The 16,292-nt window shown below is 40.4% G+C and overlaps 1 protein-coding gene and 1 long non-coding RNA gene across 2 annotated transcripts; both read left to right on the top strand.

The window, feature by feature from the left end:
- Positions 1-456: 456 nt before the first annotated feature.
- On the top strand, positions 457-1,563 carry LOC122650910 (HMG-Y-related protein A-like). Its single transcript, XM_043844273.1, has 3 exons — positions 457-702; positions 810-1,487; positions 1,546-1,563. Exons 1-3 carry the CDS (start codon positions 472-474, stop codon positions 1,561-1,563), a joined length of 927 nt encoding a protein of 308 aa, XP_043700208.1. The 5' UTR covers positions 457-471.
- A 28-nt stretch (positions 1,564-1,591) lies between these two features.
- Positions 1,592-1,884, top strand: LOC122652871. The gene is made up of 2 exons (XR_006331660.1): positions 1,592-1,697; positions 1,815-1,884. It is a non-coding gene; the product is annotated as an uncharacterized LOC122652871 (long non-coding RNA).
- Positions 1,885-16,292: the final 14,408 nt, after the last annotated feature.

The following is a 16,292-nucleotide window of genomic DNA, read 5'->3' as shown; positions in this document are numbered from 1 at the left end:
CAGGAACGGGGAAATCAGGAACAGTTCCATCTCTCGACGATTCGACCCTCAGTTCGATGATGGATCGCTTAAGACTGAAGTTTGTCAGTCGCCGACAGGTTTACCAAAAAGAAATTAAATAAATAAAGTCGACAGAAAAAAATAGTATAGTGATTTTCTTTATTATATTTTTTTAATAAAAATAGTTTACTTATTAGAGATGCAGAATTTTTATAGAATTTGTGCTTATCTTAAACCGTAATTTATATTTGTTATTGATTTATTTTACACACAGAAAAGAAAAAAGACACAAAATTCCACGTCATCGATCCCCGCATTCTATCCCTGTATCGTATTCTACCCGTTGATCTCTACTTCTCTCATCCACTCTCAGCCGTCTAGATTCCATCTGGATTTTTACTCTTTTTATTAGAGACGATCTATCTCACATCTCTCTCTCTCTCCCTCTCTCCCTCTCTCTCTCTTACTCGCATGGAGTTGTCAACATTTCCTCCGGCGAGCACCGGAGATCTTCCAGCTCCGAATAACATGAATTCTCCGACAGCTCTTCCAGCTCCGACCAATGAAGCTGAAGCATCTCTCCCATCTCGCTTGGATTTGTCCACCGCTTTAATCACAACCACTCAAGCTGCTCCTGCGGTTATAGCTAACGCTGCCCCTCCGAGTCACAGCTCTACCCCAAACCATCCTCCTTATGCAGAGGTACCAACCCATACTTTCTTCTATCTTTTTTATATTATATATATGTATTCTTCGCTCAATTTTCATTTCTGCTCGGTTTCTGATCGGATCCCTAATTTTTGTCTCAGATGATTACTACTGCAATTAGAGCTCTTCACGATAGAAAGGGTTCAAGCAAGATTGCCATAAAGAAGTATATAGATGCGACCTACTCAAATCTTCCATCTGCTCATGCATCTCTGTTAACTACTCATCTGAAGAGGCTAAAGAACACTGGTATTATAGTCATGGTGAAACACTCTTACAAACTCCCCAACCCTAATAAAGCTATAGCTTCTTCATCTTCTTCTGGTGGTGGTGGTGTTGCTTTTCTGTCGGTGCCGGAGAAGAAAAGCCCTGGTCGCCCACCTAAGCCCAAGCCTTTAGGAACCCAACCTACATTGCCTAAAAGAAGCCCTGGTCGTCCTCCCAAAACCAGGCCACCAGTTGTTGGACCTGAGAGGAAGAGGCCCCGTGGGCGCCCACCGAAACCCAAGCCCATTCTTATTCCCGGTTCGAATGGGTTCGTTACACAGCCCAACCCAAAACGGCAATCGAAAAAGCCCAGGCCCATAGCTGTTACTCCATTGTACGGTTTCCTTCCACCAAAGCAACCGAGGAAGTCACCGAAAGTAAGGCTCTTTGTGGATACCGACATTACCGGAAAAGGTGCCGTAGCTGGAATTCCTAGGTCTAGAGGTCGACCACGGAAGAACACTGTACTATCGTCTTCCGGCGATGTTGGAGCAAGTACAAGTGCAAGTATTGTAAATAAGGGTAGTAGTAGACCACGTGGTCGGCCGAAGAAAGTTGTCGGTGATGCAGCGGCAGCAGTGGTTGTGATGGTGCCTCCTGCCCCGGTGGTGGTGCCTCAAGCCCCGGTCAGTGATTCCTTTGGTAATGCTGTTGTATCTGGTGGTGTATTGAATAATTTAGTGTCATCGCCTGAGAAAAGAGGAAAGGGTCGACCGCGAAAGGTTGATGGAACACCGACAAAGACTGTTGGAACGCCAACGAAGGCTGACGGAAAGCCACCAAGACCGGTTGGGCGGCCTAAGAAGATAAAGAGGACTCCTACGGTGGGGACGGTAAAGGCTGATGGAACGCCAAAAAGACCGGTTGGGCGGCCTAAGAAGATAAATATGACTCCTACGGTGGAGACGGCACAGGTTGATGGAAAGCCAAAAAGACCGGTTGGGCGGCCTAAGAAGATAAATATGACTCCTACGGTGGCGACGGTGACGGAAACGTCAACGGCAACGTCAACGGCAACGGCAACGGCAATGGCGATGGTGGAATGAGAGGGTGCTGGAGTTTGCACCTTTGGATGTGTTGGGTACAGAGTTCCATCTCTTTTCTTTTCTCCTCTCTGTTTTTTGTTACTTTTCTTTTAAAGTTCTGTTACTGCTGTGTGTGGTGGTGGTGATTGATAAAATGATGGTTGAGGAGAAGGGAGACGGGTTGTGTTGGGGTTATTGGGGAGGAGTAGTTGGCAGGTGGGTCTCTCTGATGTGCTTTGGTCCTCCAGTGTACATTATATTTAAAACTAGGAAAACTTTTTAACTGAAATATAATCAAAACTGAATTCTTGCTTATCAGCTAGTTTAGTTGATTATTTGGTTTCATAGAATCTGTGGGAGGAGGAAATGACATTGGTTGGCTCCGTTGGGAAGCTTCTGGGGACTTATTGTCAATTCTCCTTCTTGGGTAACAGAATTGGAAAAATATTTCTGTACTAGTGTCTCTACTCATTTACCTGAGTCCTGTAATCCTCTGGTTCTTGAGGTTCCTTTATGAGCGAATCCAGATTGTTCTTATACATTTGGTGTGTTGTATGAGTTCTGGCTGGGTAAAAGAGCATTGCATTCAACACTAGAAAATCTTCACTTTAATTAATCAAAACTGAATTCTTGCTTCTCCACTAGTTTAGTTGATTACTTGGTTGGCACTGTTTCATTGATTGTGTGGTTTAATTAAATCTGGGAGGAACTGGCATTGGTTACTCAACTTACTCCTGTTGGATTTGACAAGCTTCTGGGGATTTCATGAACAATTTAGCTTATTGGGTGCCACAATCTTAAAAGTATCTCTGTAATCTGTGTTCTGTACTGCCCTGGTGCCTTAGGTTCCTTTATGAGCGAATCCAGGTTGTTCTTGTACCTTTGGTGAGTTGTATGGCTTGTGTGTAAGAGCATTAACATGCTTTCCGTACCAAAAAGAGAGACTTGAGAATATAGATCATGGAATTGCTAATAAAATAGTCTTTGATGTTGATATTTGCAGGTATGAGGAGTTGTTGTTGACCCTTAAAAGATAGGGAAAATTACATGATTAGCTATTTTTGGGTTTTTATTTACAAAACTGTCCACTCTGTTTGAGTTAACAAAAATAGACAAAAACAAGTTAAGGTTTACAAAACTGGACAAAATAGTCTCTCCCTCCCTCACTTACTTTTTTAGACTTTTTTACCCCTACCATTACCTTCTCGCCCAAGCATCCTGGGTAATCACAGGGAAAGGAAGGGAGGGGCAGGTTTGGGTAGCAGAGAATGGCGAAGGCGGGGACACGGGTGGGTTGCAGGGAACGGAGGATCCTTGAGCGAGAGGGTAAAAATGTCTAAAAAAATAATTTTGGGAGGGAGAGGCACTATTTTGTCCAGTTTTGTAAACCTTAACTTGTTTTTGCCTATTTTTGTTAACTCGAACATAGGGTGGACAGTTTTGTAAATGAAAACCCAAAAGTAGCTAATCATGTAATTTTCCCTAAAAGATATATCATTACTGATTTCTTGAGTCTGGCCACTTTACTAAAATAGTTTGTTTAATGGATTTAAAAGTTCTTTTGTAAGTGAGATCATGTTGATATAATCTATCTAGTGTGCTGTGCTGTTCTATTCTATTCTTTTGATATTGATTCTCCCTGAGATTTCCCTTACACGATTGAGTGTCATTTTCTAATGTCCATTTTTACTTAGGCTTTGGTTAGCTAGCATCTTTTTGTTATGTATTATATGCTACATTCCCAAACTAACGTCAACCCAATTATAAACTAGATCATCACTTTGAGTGGTAGTGTTTGTGAGTGGACTCATATAATAGTGTAATTAACTAATGCTTATCTTCATCCCCAAAAAAAAAAGAGAAAAAATAGTTATTGTTTAGAAATCATCAGATCTGGAAGGTGGGAGTTGTTTTTTGTTTTTTTTTTTTGGTTAGGTGGAGTTGTTTAGAGGGATTAATGAAAAAACTATGAATGGAATGCAAAGATGGAAGGATTAGGTTATACCTCACTTTGAAAAAGAAGTGATGTTGAAATCAATGACCATGTCAGAATACTTTTGCAGCATCACATTTTAAATTGCAAGCTTCACATCACTCCAAACTAAGGCAAGCAACCATTCATTTGTATTGGAGGGGGAAGGTTGATAAGAAGAATATTTGCTGGATTTCTTGGAAGCTCCTTTGCAAATCTAAAGAGAGAAGAGGAGGATTAGGGGTCTGTGATCATGCAATAATCGGGCTTGTTTTATAAACTACGAGTTTCTCAAATTTTTAACCTCTGCCCAGCATCCATATTTGGAAGGACTAGTGGAATCCTTCCGCCCTCAACTTTAAGCTTCAACATCCTCATTTCAAACCGCATGGTGGTGTGCTGGTTTTGACTCAACCGAAAGGTGCTTAATTATGGCTAGTTTACCGTGGATGTAGGCATTGGCCAAGAGCATCCATATTTGGAAGGACTAGTGCAATCCTTCCACCCTGTTCTGTTAAGAAATCTCCACTAAGGGTTCTCCTAAGCTCGGAACTGTACAAGAGTACAAGATGGATACTAGAGAGTTGATTTTCACTAGTGTGGGATTCTCCGATGCTTAAGTTAGATCTCTCTTAGCAACAATTGAGAATAGTGAAGATGATTTGTAAGGGGGTTATACTTGTGTATATATACCATTTATTTGGATCTTGGGTGTGATCCACTGGATCTCGGATAACTTGCTCCTTGGTGACATGGTATGATCCCATTGGGAGGTTATATTTTTGGTATTATGCACCCTCAACTTTAAGCTTCAACATCCTCATTTCCAACCGCAAAGTGGTGTGAAAATCTGATTTGCATTTCATTTACTTCTATGCATAGTTTGAAAACCGGGTTTTGATAGGAGTTAGTTGTCTGTGTTGAGTCAATTTTAAAACTTGGTCAAGGGTTGGGGTAAAAAATGATTAGAATCGGTCACAACTTGTTCAAGTCATATGAGACTCGGTCTATTCACCCAAGATACAAATAAATTTGGAGTCTAGTCATTTTTAAATCATTTTAAAAAATCTCATTAAATTTTTTTTTTTTTGGGTGAAGAAAAGTACTATTAATTAGAACATAAAGGTAACATTGTTTTCCAAACAGTTGGAAGAGACTGAGTTAATCCTAGCAAATTTAGCAAGCCTATCAACAGGGGCAATAAAAGATCTAGGTTGTTTTAAAATATGTACAGACCCAATTCTTGAAATGAGAAAAGAAATGTCATGCAACCATGTAAAAATTTCATAAGGCCAAGGATGTTCTTTCGGGGAGGTAAGCCAATTCCCGATCTCCTGCGAATCAGTCCACACATTCATTTGTTGTCCTGCCAATGGAAGTGCTTGTTGGAGCCTTTCTTGTAGCCCTCGTAACTCGGCTTCTTGTGCTGACCCTACAGCACCATAATTCATAGAAGATGCACAACATGTGACACATCCCTCTCTTCTGTCTAATTGATCAAAATATTCCTGAATTGAACAATGTACGAAATGGACATGCATAGAACTTATACTACAATAAGAATACATGTCTATTTAATTAGTCACATTGGTCCCCATGAATGAACCTTCGCCTCTTTTTTGGGGGTGGGGATGAGGAAAAGGGTTCCATCGTTGCTTTCCAATTAATGAACCACTATTCATTTAATATAAACAAAAAAATTCAGAGGAACATTGAACTTGTAACGTACACAGTAGAAGCTTCAAGAAATTTCTACCAAACTTTCCAATGAAGTACAAGTTTATGATGCGTTTTTTTCCCCTATATTTTTTTTGTATTATTTTTTGAATTTTTATTAATTTATATAATTTTAAAAATTAGAAAAATAAGAAAAACATGAGTCGCCCTGATTAGGTTTGACTGGACCTTGTCATGAGGTTTTCTAAAAGACGACTTGAGTCTAAAAACTTGGTTTTCCAATTATAGTTTTACCCAAAAGACAAAATTGCTACCAAGAAGATTAAATTGGGCTTTTTTCCTCAATCGGATTCTGAAGTTGGGGTGGAGTTAAAAATAGAATTTACCCTGCCAAGTCTGCATATCAGTTTCTTTGTAACCAAATTGATAGCAAAGAGACCACTTCTGAAGTTGGGGTGGAGTTAAAAATGGAATTTAACCGACCAAATCTGCATATCACTTTCTTTGTAACTAGATTGATTGCAAAGAGACCACTTCAGCATCCACTTCCACTAATAGGTTACAATGTCACATCCCTAAAGGAGTTCGGAAGAGGATTTGGTCTTGTAATACAGTGTCAAAGATCTGAAGTTTTATACGGCGAGCCTATGTGAATGGACTCGCTGTGGAGGTGTGCCTTATGAAAAGACAGGCACTCATCGATCCACTTTGCCAACGTTGTGGGGAAGCTGCAGAATCAGTAGATCATAATCTTTTGGATTGCCATTTCACCTGAGCAGTCTTGTTTGGCTCTCGCTTTTCTTTTGACTCCCCCCCCCCCCCCCTACTCCGATTCTCAATGCCTCAACTCATACAGAATTGGGAAACCTTTTTCTCTTCCGATAAGCATGTTGGACAGGAAGTTACGAGATTGGCATCCATTATATGGTGGTCCTCCTGCCAAGGCTCAGAATGATTTAGTGTTTAAATGCACCAAATGGTCTCCTGTGGAAATCAGACAACAGACAGAAGTTCAATTTTCAGGAGTTCTGTCAACATCTGGTTCGGCTAGGGACTCTTTACCCGCTACTCGTTCATCGGGGTCTTAGCAACCCTGGACTCCTCCAAACCCTCCTTCATTCAAGCACAACGTCCTCCGATGCTTCTCTAAGGTAGGAAAAGGGAGGCCTTAATTTGTAATCCAAAATAGTTGAGGGGCTCTATTGGGACAGTTTTGGTGTCTGCTTCCTTCTCCTCAGCTCTTTAAGGTGTAGCCTTAGCTTTGAGAGTAGGGTTGCTTTGTAAGGATCTCGTGTTACTTCTCAATCTCGAACCGTAAACCCCTTCGGTTGAGATGATTAGTGTCCTACAGGATAGTAAACATCTTGCCACTTATTTAAGAGATTGCTCATTTTACCATTTTCCTAGTGAGATTAATAGTGTGGCTGATTCCTTAGCTCGGAGGTGCTTGTCTTGTGTGTGTCAGACAAGTTGGTTGATTTCCACTACTCGGTTGTCTAATTTATGTAATTCAGATACCTTATGTTGGTCACACTTTCATGCAAACTCAGCCTTATTCCAATTTAATGGGGTCGACTACATGGATTTAAACAAAACAAGATAAGGAAAAAAAGAATGAAAATATGAGAAAAGAGGTAAGAGAAGAAAATGGAAAATGACAAGTGAAAGATGGGAAATAAAGGAAAAATGAAAGATGGAAGATAAAAGAGTAGGTAGGAGGAAAAGGCATAGTCCTGGAACAAGACTTAGACTATGCATGTACTTCCTCACAACTTCTCATATTGTCATTTTAGGCCTAGAGATGCCCCAGTAAAGAATAATGATATGATTCCTCCTTAATAATAGAATTCCTAAGCTTCTGTTGGACATGATCATACCACCTTAAACAACTCTCTTGGAACTTGTTATTGACCAGGGCAACTCCCAAGTCAGCTATAATACGATCATTGGTGTCCAAACTCACCACCCACAAATAACAGCCATAGATTTATTATATCAAATGACAATCGTTGATTCATTTTACCCATAGGAGTTGTAACATTTGGAAGGAGGTTTGGACAAACCCTACCATTCTCTCTTCTCCAGTGTATCATTGTTCATCTCATTCTTCTCCGAGTGATGTGATGTTCTTCTGTTGCTGCATATGTTACTATATGGACAAACCATCTCTCTCTCTCTCTCTCTCTCTCTCTCTCTCTCTCTCTCTCTCCACACACACACCATTAATGGTTTAAACAATGAATTACTAAAAAGTTTTTAGCAAATAGAAGGCTACGGTTTAATGAAGGAAGTGGGGAATTTCAGTGCGGGGAATGCTACTAATAGAGAAGCAGCTCCAGCAACGGGCTGGTTGAAGAATCAAATAAATTTGTCATCTAGGCCACCTTCTTCCAGGGGCTAGTGTCGCAGATCTTTGAAATTGGGAAGGAAAGCATCGGAGCTAATAGCCCAGATGATGGGAGCTTGGGAAACAGCAACGGCGGCAATCGATGTTACATATATCCGAGCTTCCCGATGGGTTCTTGGGATGATTCGGCACTTGTTTCGGAGAATCTCTTTGGCCTGTGTTGTGATAATAGGTTGTATTTGTATTCCTAATATCCAATCGTTACAAGAGTAGTATATATATAAATACAAGGTGACCCATTAGGGTTAGAATCCTATATGAGATGTACATGTGATAAGGATGGAAGTTGCTATATCCTACATGTGATAATAATAGAAGGTTTCTATTATCACATGTGGTGGTTAATGGTAAGAGGTTTATACAAATAAGGTAACTGAGGATAGCCAATATAGCACGTTACTGGAATGGTAACGGCTATATTGGTCAATACACCCCCTCAAGATGAAGATTCCGAGCATCGGATCTTTAGCTTATCCCGCATGAATTGGAAGCACGCCTTTGGCAGAGCCTTGGTCAATATATCAGCTATTTGGTCCGTGGTTGAGATGAATTGAACCTGAAGTTGTTTTTGGGCAACATGTTCACGAACGAAGTGAAAATCGATTTCCACATGCTTTCTGCGTGCATGGAAAACCAGGTTTGCTGACAGATATGTAGCGTCTATATTGTCACACCACAGTATGGGTGCTGCAGTCTGAGGGAGGCCGAGTTCCTTGAATAGAGATTGAAGCCAGATAAGTTCAACTGCAGCATTGGCCAGGGCCTTGTATTCAAATTCGGTCGATGAGCGAGATACTGTTTTCTGCTTTCTAGAATGCCACAAAATGAGGTTTGGGCCTAAGAAAATTGCATAGCCCCCTGTGGATCGTCTATCATTAGGGCTGCCTGCTCAGTCTGCATCAGAAAATGCCTGGAGTGTGAAAGAGGGCGATCGGTCAAACAGAAGACCAGATGTAGCAGTACCTTTGAGGTAACGTAAGATCCATTTCACTAAACTCCAATCATCATCAGTGGGAGCATGCATGGTCTGACAGACTCTATTTACTGCAAACGCGACATTAGGACGGGTCAATGTAACATACTGTAAGGCTCCCACAATGGAGCAGTAGTGACTGGGATTATTGAAAGCCACACCCCCTGCATGTGAAGGCTTGGTGCTTGTAGCAATCAGAGTCAATATGGGCTTGCAATCAGACATACCAGCCCGTTGCAAATCATTAATATAACGTGTTTGAGTAAGAAGCAGGCCATTGCGCCTAGGGGTGGCCTCAACACCTAAGAAGAAGTGCAGTGGGCCTAGGTCCTTGATTGAGAATTCAGTGGCCAAGCTAGAGAGCAGCGCCTGTACCTGTGAAGAAGAGTTTCCAGTCACCAAAATATCATCCACATAGATCAAGACATACATAAGGGATCGGCCTCTACGAAAAATAAACAGTGATGTGTCCGTCTTCGAGGCAGTGAATCCAAAGCCAAGTAAAAAAGTAGTCAATCTCTGAAACCAAGCCCTGGGAGCCTGTTTAAGACCATACAAAAAGCGATGAAACCGACACACATGATTGGGCTTGGATTTATCTTCAAAACTAGGTGGTTGTACCATGTATACCTCCTCATTCAATTCCCCATGGAGGAATGCATCCTGTACGTCTAACTGCCGTATGGGCCACCCATTAGATACAGCAAAGGCAATGACAGTCCGAATGGTGGGTTGTTTGACGACAAAGCTGAATGTCTCACTGTAGTCAACTCCCTCCTGTTGATGAAACCCCTTTGCAACCAAACGCGCTTTGTAACGCTCAAGAGACCCGTCTGCCTTGCGTTTCACACGATACACCCACTTGCAGTCCACAAGATTCATGGTGGGGGAGTGGAGAACCAAGGACCAAGTACCATTGCGAAAAAGCGCATTAAATTCATCTACCATCGCTGTCCACCATTCCTGGAATTTTACCGCCTGAGAAAAACAAGTAGAATCAGTAAGGGTTGGGGTGATTCGATCAATGCAATGGTGTGGAGGTTGGCGATCGGTTGGGTGACCCTGTAGAGATCGGCCAGGGTTCTAGTTCGTGTGGGTTGGGAGGATGGGGACCCAGATGGAGCGGGGCGTAATGGTGGTGGGGATGGGGACAGTGGTGGTGACGTAGGAGGAGATGGTGATGGTAATGGTGCTGGTGGTGGTGTGGCGGGGAGGGGAATGGTGCGGTTTTGGTAAGGTACCCTAGCAGGTTGGGGAATCACAGTGGGAGCACTAGCCCATGGGTAGGACAATGGTGGAAGGGACGATGGCGATGGGGTGGAAGAGGAAGCAAAGGGAAAGACATCCTCAGAGAAACGAACATGACGAACATATCGAATTTGATTGGACGAACGGTCAAGGCAGCGATAAGCAAGGTGGTTAGGGCTGCAACCAAGGAACACGCAAGGAGCAGAGCGAAAATCAATTTTGTGAACATTATATGGTCGGAGATAGGGAAAACACAGGCATCCAAACACTCGTAAGAATGAATAATCCGGTGGACGATGGAACAGCAGCTGATATGGGGACACATCATTGGAAACCCAAGATGGTAACCTATTGATCAAAAATACAGCAAACTCAAAGGCATAGTGCCAGTAAGTGCATGGAACGGAGCTATATGTAAGAAGAAAGAGTCCTGTTTCCACAATATGACGGTGGCGACGTTCCACCGCGCCCTGTTGCTTATGAGTGTGAGGCGCAGAGACACGGTGGGAAATCCCAATGTTCTTAAAATAAGAAGAAAGAGAGCGCAATTCCCCTCCCCAATCTATTTGGACTGACTTTATTTTGCGTGAAAATTGTCTTTCAACCAATTGTTGGAATTCTTTAAACAAAGGAAAAACATCAAATTTACGAATCATAGGGTAAAACCAAATAAACTTAGAATAGTTGTCCACAAAAATTACAAAATAATGGTGTCCAGCGGGGGAAGGGGTGGGGGATGGACCCCAAACATCACTATGAATCAAATCAAGAGGAAATAAACTCCGAGAGAAGGTTTCTGCAATGTACATGTGATAAGGATGGAAGTTGCTATATCCTACATGTGATAATAATAGAAGGTTTCTATTATCACATGTGGTGGTTAATGGTAAGAGGTTTATACAAATAAGGTAACTGAGGATAGCCAATATAACGCGTTACTAGAATGGTAACGGCTATATTGGTCAATAGCCTGAAAACTAAAAAGAGTTAGAGATAATAATGGAAAGATGCTCACTGGTTTAAACCCCATCATAAAACTATTTAATGCTTTTTGTTTAATTAATGGTCACAGCAACCTTATGGCGGGGGATTTGGATCATCTACGGCGCAGCTGCCCGTCCTACCTGTGCTGTGTAGACACAGGGCCACGCGCAAAGATCGTCCTACCCCTGCCCAAGCACCTTGCCCGAGTGGGGGTACGACGGTCTTTGCGTCCGGCCCTATATCTTTGCAGCACAAGCAGGATGGGCAGTTGCGCCGTAGACGTTCTGCATCCTATGGCGGGTGGTCTAAACGCTCGTCTCTCTTTTCAAAGTAGGTGTTTATAATGGATAAATTACAAGTCATAGCAAAATCTAAAACTCAAGTTCCCCTCATTCCTCTCTCCAAAACCATATCTATCCTCCATGTACAGCTTCATCGTCTCCACGATCTTTCCATATATGTTCATTCAGATCACCCTTATAATAATCTTTTCTTCTTGACTAAAATTTTTCACTAATTCACCCATGTATTTTAAAATTTGTGTTATGCTACATTCATCAAATCCTACCTAAACAATAACTACATTGACAACCTCTTTCTCAAACACAAATTTGATGGACCTAATCCTATCGCCAAATCATTTAACATCCCATATCAATTTCCAGGATCAAGTATTGACCATCCTAGAAATCGATACAACACCAGTACTGATCGACACGAATTGAACAATTTTATCCCTAATCCGTATTGTTCCACCGATATGGGATCGACGGTTAGTGAAACCAATATGGATCCCCTGATATCTGATCCCCATATCCATACCAATACCAATACCGATACCTTAAACCCTTCTGGGAGATGATCCTAAGCATGGAAGAAAAACTCGACTGAAACCTGTCGAAACCCCCGAGTTAACTTGGTTTCACAGGTTTCTGAGACGAGTTGAAGGGGGATATTATAAAATTCCAGGATTCGACCGGATTTCGATGGTTTCGACTGGTTTTGACACATATGCCCATCGAAACTTGGCTCGAAACTAGGACAGACACTTAGTTATGTCTAATATATAACCAAATATTCCTCTATTTGAATCCAATAAAAATAGTTAAAAAATAAAATTCCAAAAGAAAAAAAAAATCAACCCCCCAGATCAAAAACAAAAACTGGATTTTCGATGGTAGGTGCAATTTTCAACTTTCTAATGCTGGGGGTTTTCTCAAATCTAAAAATTCCATAAATCTTAATATGGTAAAACATTGCTAAAAACCAAAAGTGCGGTAAAATATTCATTTGTATTGATGTCCAAAAAAATATTATCATTCAGAGCGATTTTGACAGCATTCGTGCACACCAAATTAAGTTTGACCGGAACATAACTCCTTCAATATAAATCAGATTTAAGCAATCTTGGACTTGTTGGAAAGCTATCAAAACAAAGCTTTCTAACAAATCCAAGATTGGTTAAATCTCATTTATATTGAAGGAATTATGTTACCGTCAAACCTTATTCGATACCATGTCCAAGAATAATATACAATATCAAACTTGGATCAAAACCACAAGTAATATTTTCAGTGTTCTCTATGTGAAACTAATGCATGGATTGGGTTTAAAATGTCAAAAATAGGTAGCACAACAAGAATCAGGGCAAAAAAATAACTTTTGGGCCTCGAAACCAATGTTCGAGTTAGCCTGGAGAAAGTCCTAGGTTTCGACCGAGATATGGTCGAAACCGAGACAAACTTGGTTTCTGGCTGGTCAAAACCTAATCGAAACCCGAGTTTTAGAACCTTGGTCGGTAGGGGTGCAAGTTTGGTTTCCTCAGCCTGACCCCGCCCTGACTTGTCTTGAGCCTTAACAGGGTTTGGGTTGGATTTTTCAACCCTGAGCACGGTTTACAATTGAAATTTTCAAGCCTTGGGTCGTGTTGGATCAGGTCAAGGTTGATGCCTTAGGCAAAGCCTGACTCAGTCTGGTGTTAGGTTATGCAAACTTTTTAAAATTTTTGTTTAGAGTAAGGGTGTCAATTTCGAACCAAAACTAACCGTATAAACCCGTAACAAACTGTACCAGTACAAATTCAGTATGGGAAAATAGAATCTCTCTCGGTACGGTACAGTATCAGTTTCTAAGACAAAACCATTGGTATGTATTGATATCGTACCGAATTCCCTATACTATACCGAATTTGTATCGAATTTTGTCTAGAATTCCTCTTTCCCCTTCTCCATATTATATTGGAATTCTATAACTTACATCTTTGGTATGGGCAGATTTTCTGCCCATATTTTTCATGAATTTTGGTTGTGACAATATTTGTATCCATACCGAATAAAGAACCATATTTGATACCGAATAAAAAACATTTTTAATACTGAATACAAACCGTACCGAGTCAGTATGGTATTGATATTGAAAATACAGTTTGTATTTAGTATGGTACAATTTCAATATTTGCTTTCTATCTTTTGTATTGTATTGGATTCCCGATACCGTATCGACTAACACCCTTAGTTTAGAGTGTAATTGTCTATTGAACGAAAGTTTGACAAAACTATTTAACATTTTAAGTTTTTTGGGTTAAATTGTAAGAAACCATCTCTCCAAGGCTTTCATTTTCTTTAGATTTGTGATGCAAAGTTGTATGTGTTCAAGATGCGATGCCAATCATGTGTCTCTTTTCTTTTGTTTTTTAATGCGGATGCAAAGTTGTATATGTTCAAGATATGATGCCAATCATGTGTCTCTTTTCTTTTCTTTTCTTTTTTAATGCATAGAATCAAGACCTACCTGGCTCGATCAGGATCAATCAGGACCGGATTGGGCTGGGCTTGGTTGGGCTTAGCCCAATAAGGTTGGTTGGGTCTGGGTTAGATATCTCAGCCCAACCTCAAGGTTGGGTTAGGCTTGAGTTAAGCTAAGAGGACCCAGGGTTCTGCCCAACCCCGCCTTGTTTCACCCCTACTTGCCGGTGTATTTCAAGCTTGAGGTAATCTCTCTCTCTCTCTCTCTCTCTCTCTCATGCTGTTCTAGTCATGTCTTATTCATCTCGTTGTGTGGCTAAAAATTGGTAAGTCACCCTCATAAGCTTATCAGGTCGGCCTATCTAAAGCAACGTTTGCCTTTCTAATAGAAAATAGGATTATATAAATAGAAATTTTATTGCCTTCATAAGATGCAAGTCATGTGTTGTTAAAACTTAAAACAGCTATTAAAAGGCATGCCTTAGTTATGAATATGGAATACAAACACACCATGCATTGTTGGCATGAATTATGGTTATAACTACACATTGCCACCTTTTTTTCTACTACCTTTTCTCAATCTAAATGTATGTCGCTAGAATATGAGAAGGAATAACGATGATAAACTTTTAAATGCAAAAACTAAGATATTGGAGAAAACTAATTTGGTAAGTGTATATTTATCATAGACCTTTTAGATTTTTTTTTCTCCTTTAATCATTAAAATATTATTTTTAGTTGGTCAATAGAAATCGAACATGATATTAAAGCACGTCCTGACCCTTGTTTTTGTGACAAATAAATACTAAAGTTCAGCTACGCAAAAATGGAGCCATGGAATAGTAATGTTTAGCTTAGTATGGATCTTCCATGGCTCCATTGCCCAATGGCAATGATAGTTCTTTTCTTTTTTGGATTATTATTTATTTATTTATTTTGAACAATGGTTGTGTGCTCTATGGACTTTCAACCATCACAATTCCAATCGAAAAGCTCACCCATCAAAAAATGCCTCTCAATTTCTTTTCTGATTGCTTAGAAGTTATGCCTGTCAATTTCTAATCTGATTGCTTAGAAGTTAAAACACTCAATAGCAGTATAACAGTAATAACACATGCCTTTGTCCTTATTTAATGACTCCATAGCCTTAAAACAAATAGTACAAAAAGGACATAAAAGAGGTGTTTGAGAGTGGGGTTAATACTTAATACCACTTTTCCAGAAACTTAGGCTCTCTTTGATGTCATTTTTTATTTTCATTTTGACCTATTTAAAAAAAAATCATTACTAAAAACCAGTTTGATAAAAAATGAAAAACTGTTTGATAACAACAAACATAATAGATTGTAGAATGAAAAATAAGTTTGGTAACTACCTATGTGTAAAAGTTTTTTAGGGGTGCTATTCTCTGTGCCGCAACGCAGCTTGCACCCAAGCACATGGGAGTGGGCGCAATGACCACCCTGCCCCCTGCACAGGCTGCGCTGCAACACAGAGAACATTCTCCCTAATTTTTATTACATTTTTGAACAAATGAGTTAAGAAATTCTCTCATCACCTATTTTCTTTCCCAAATCAACTTTAGACAATAAAAATGAAGAGAACCAGAGTTCCCAAATCAACATCACACGCTGTTCTTCAACTACTACAGTATGCGTTGTTTCTCAACTACTTCGTATGCCTAGGACATATTGGATCAATTATCTTCTTATTAATGGTCCACTGTTTGTCCCACTCCATGAGATTGAGATTGAGATGGGTTCCAGTGAGTCGAAGGATCAAAGATGGGTAAAAGTGTTAGGAGGTAAGAGAAGGTCAGGGATAAAGGGGGGGTTAAACCTAGCTGAGCCGCACAAGGCTGTCGGAAGAAAAGAGAATGTAAGAAGACAAATGACACCACGTTTGTGCTTTTGCCCATCTTTTTTCTTTCCCCACTTGGCAACTTCCATTTGGACTGAAACTTAACTCATGAACAATAGACCTTGGGGACAAGCCACCTACCTACAAATTTTCAGCCGCGTTGAGAAACAATCACCATTCCTTTTTTTCATCCCATCATTTTACAAAGTTTCAAATGGCTAGACTCTTTAAATTATGAGGTTTTTTTGTTGGATTAGTGAAACCACGGTTTTAAGAATCATAATTAATTCCCCAATTTTAATCGAATCAGAACAGAATCAGCTGGATCTGAATCCCAAATGGGGTTTTTCCTAGGGTTCAGGTCAATTTAAGCTGATTCCAGACTAATTCTAATCAATTCCACGGTAGATTCAGAATTCATGGAGGC

The sequence above is a fragment of the Telopea speciosissima genome, chromosome 2, assembly GCF_018873765.1.
Source record: "Telopea speciosissima isolate NSW1024214 ecotype Mountain lineage chromosome 2, Tspe_v1, whole genome shotgun sequence".
NCBI classification, from domain to species: Eukaryota; Viridiplantae; Streptophyta; class Magnoliopsida; order Proteales; family Proteaceae; genus Telopea; species Telopea speciosissima.
This window is presented reverse-complemented; position numbering and strand designations above follow the sequence as displayed.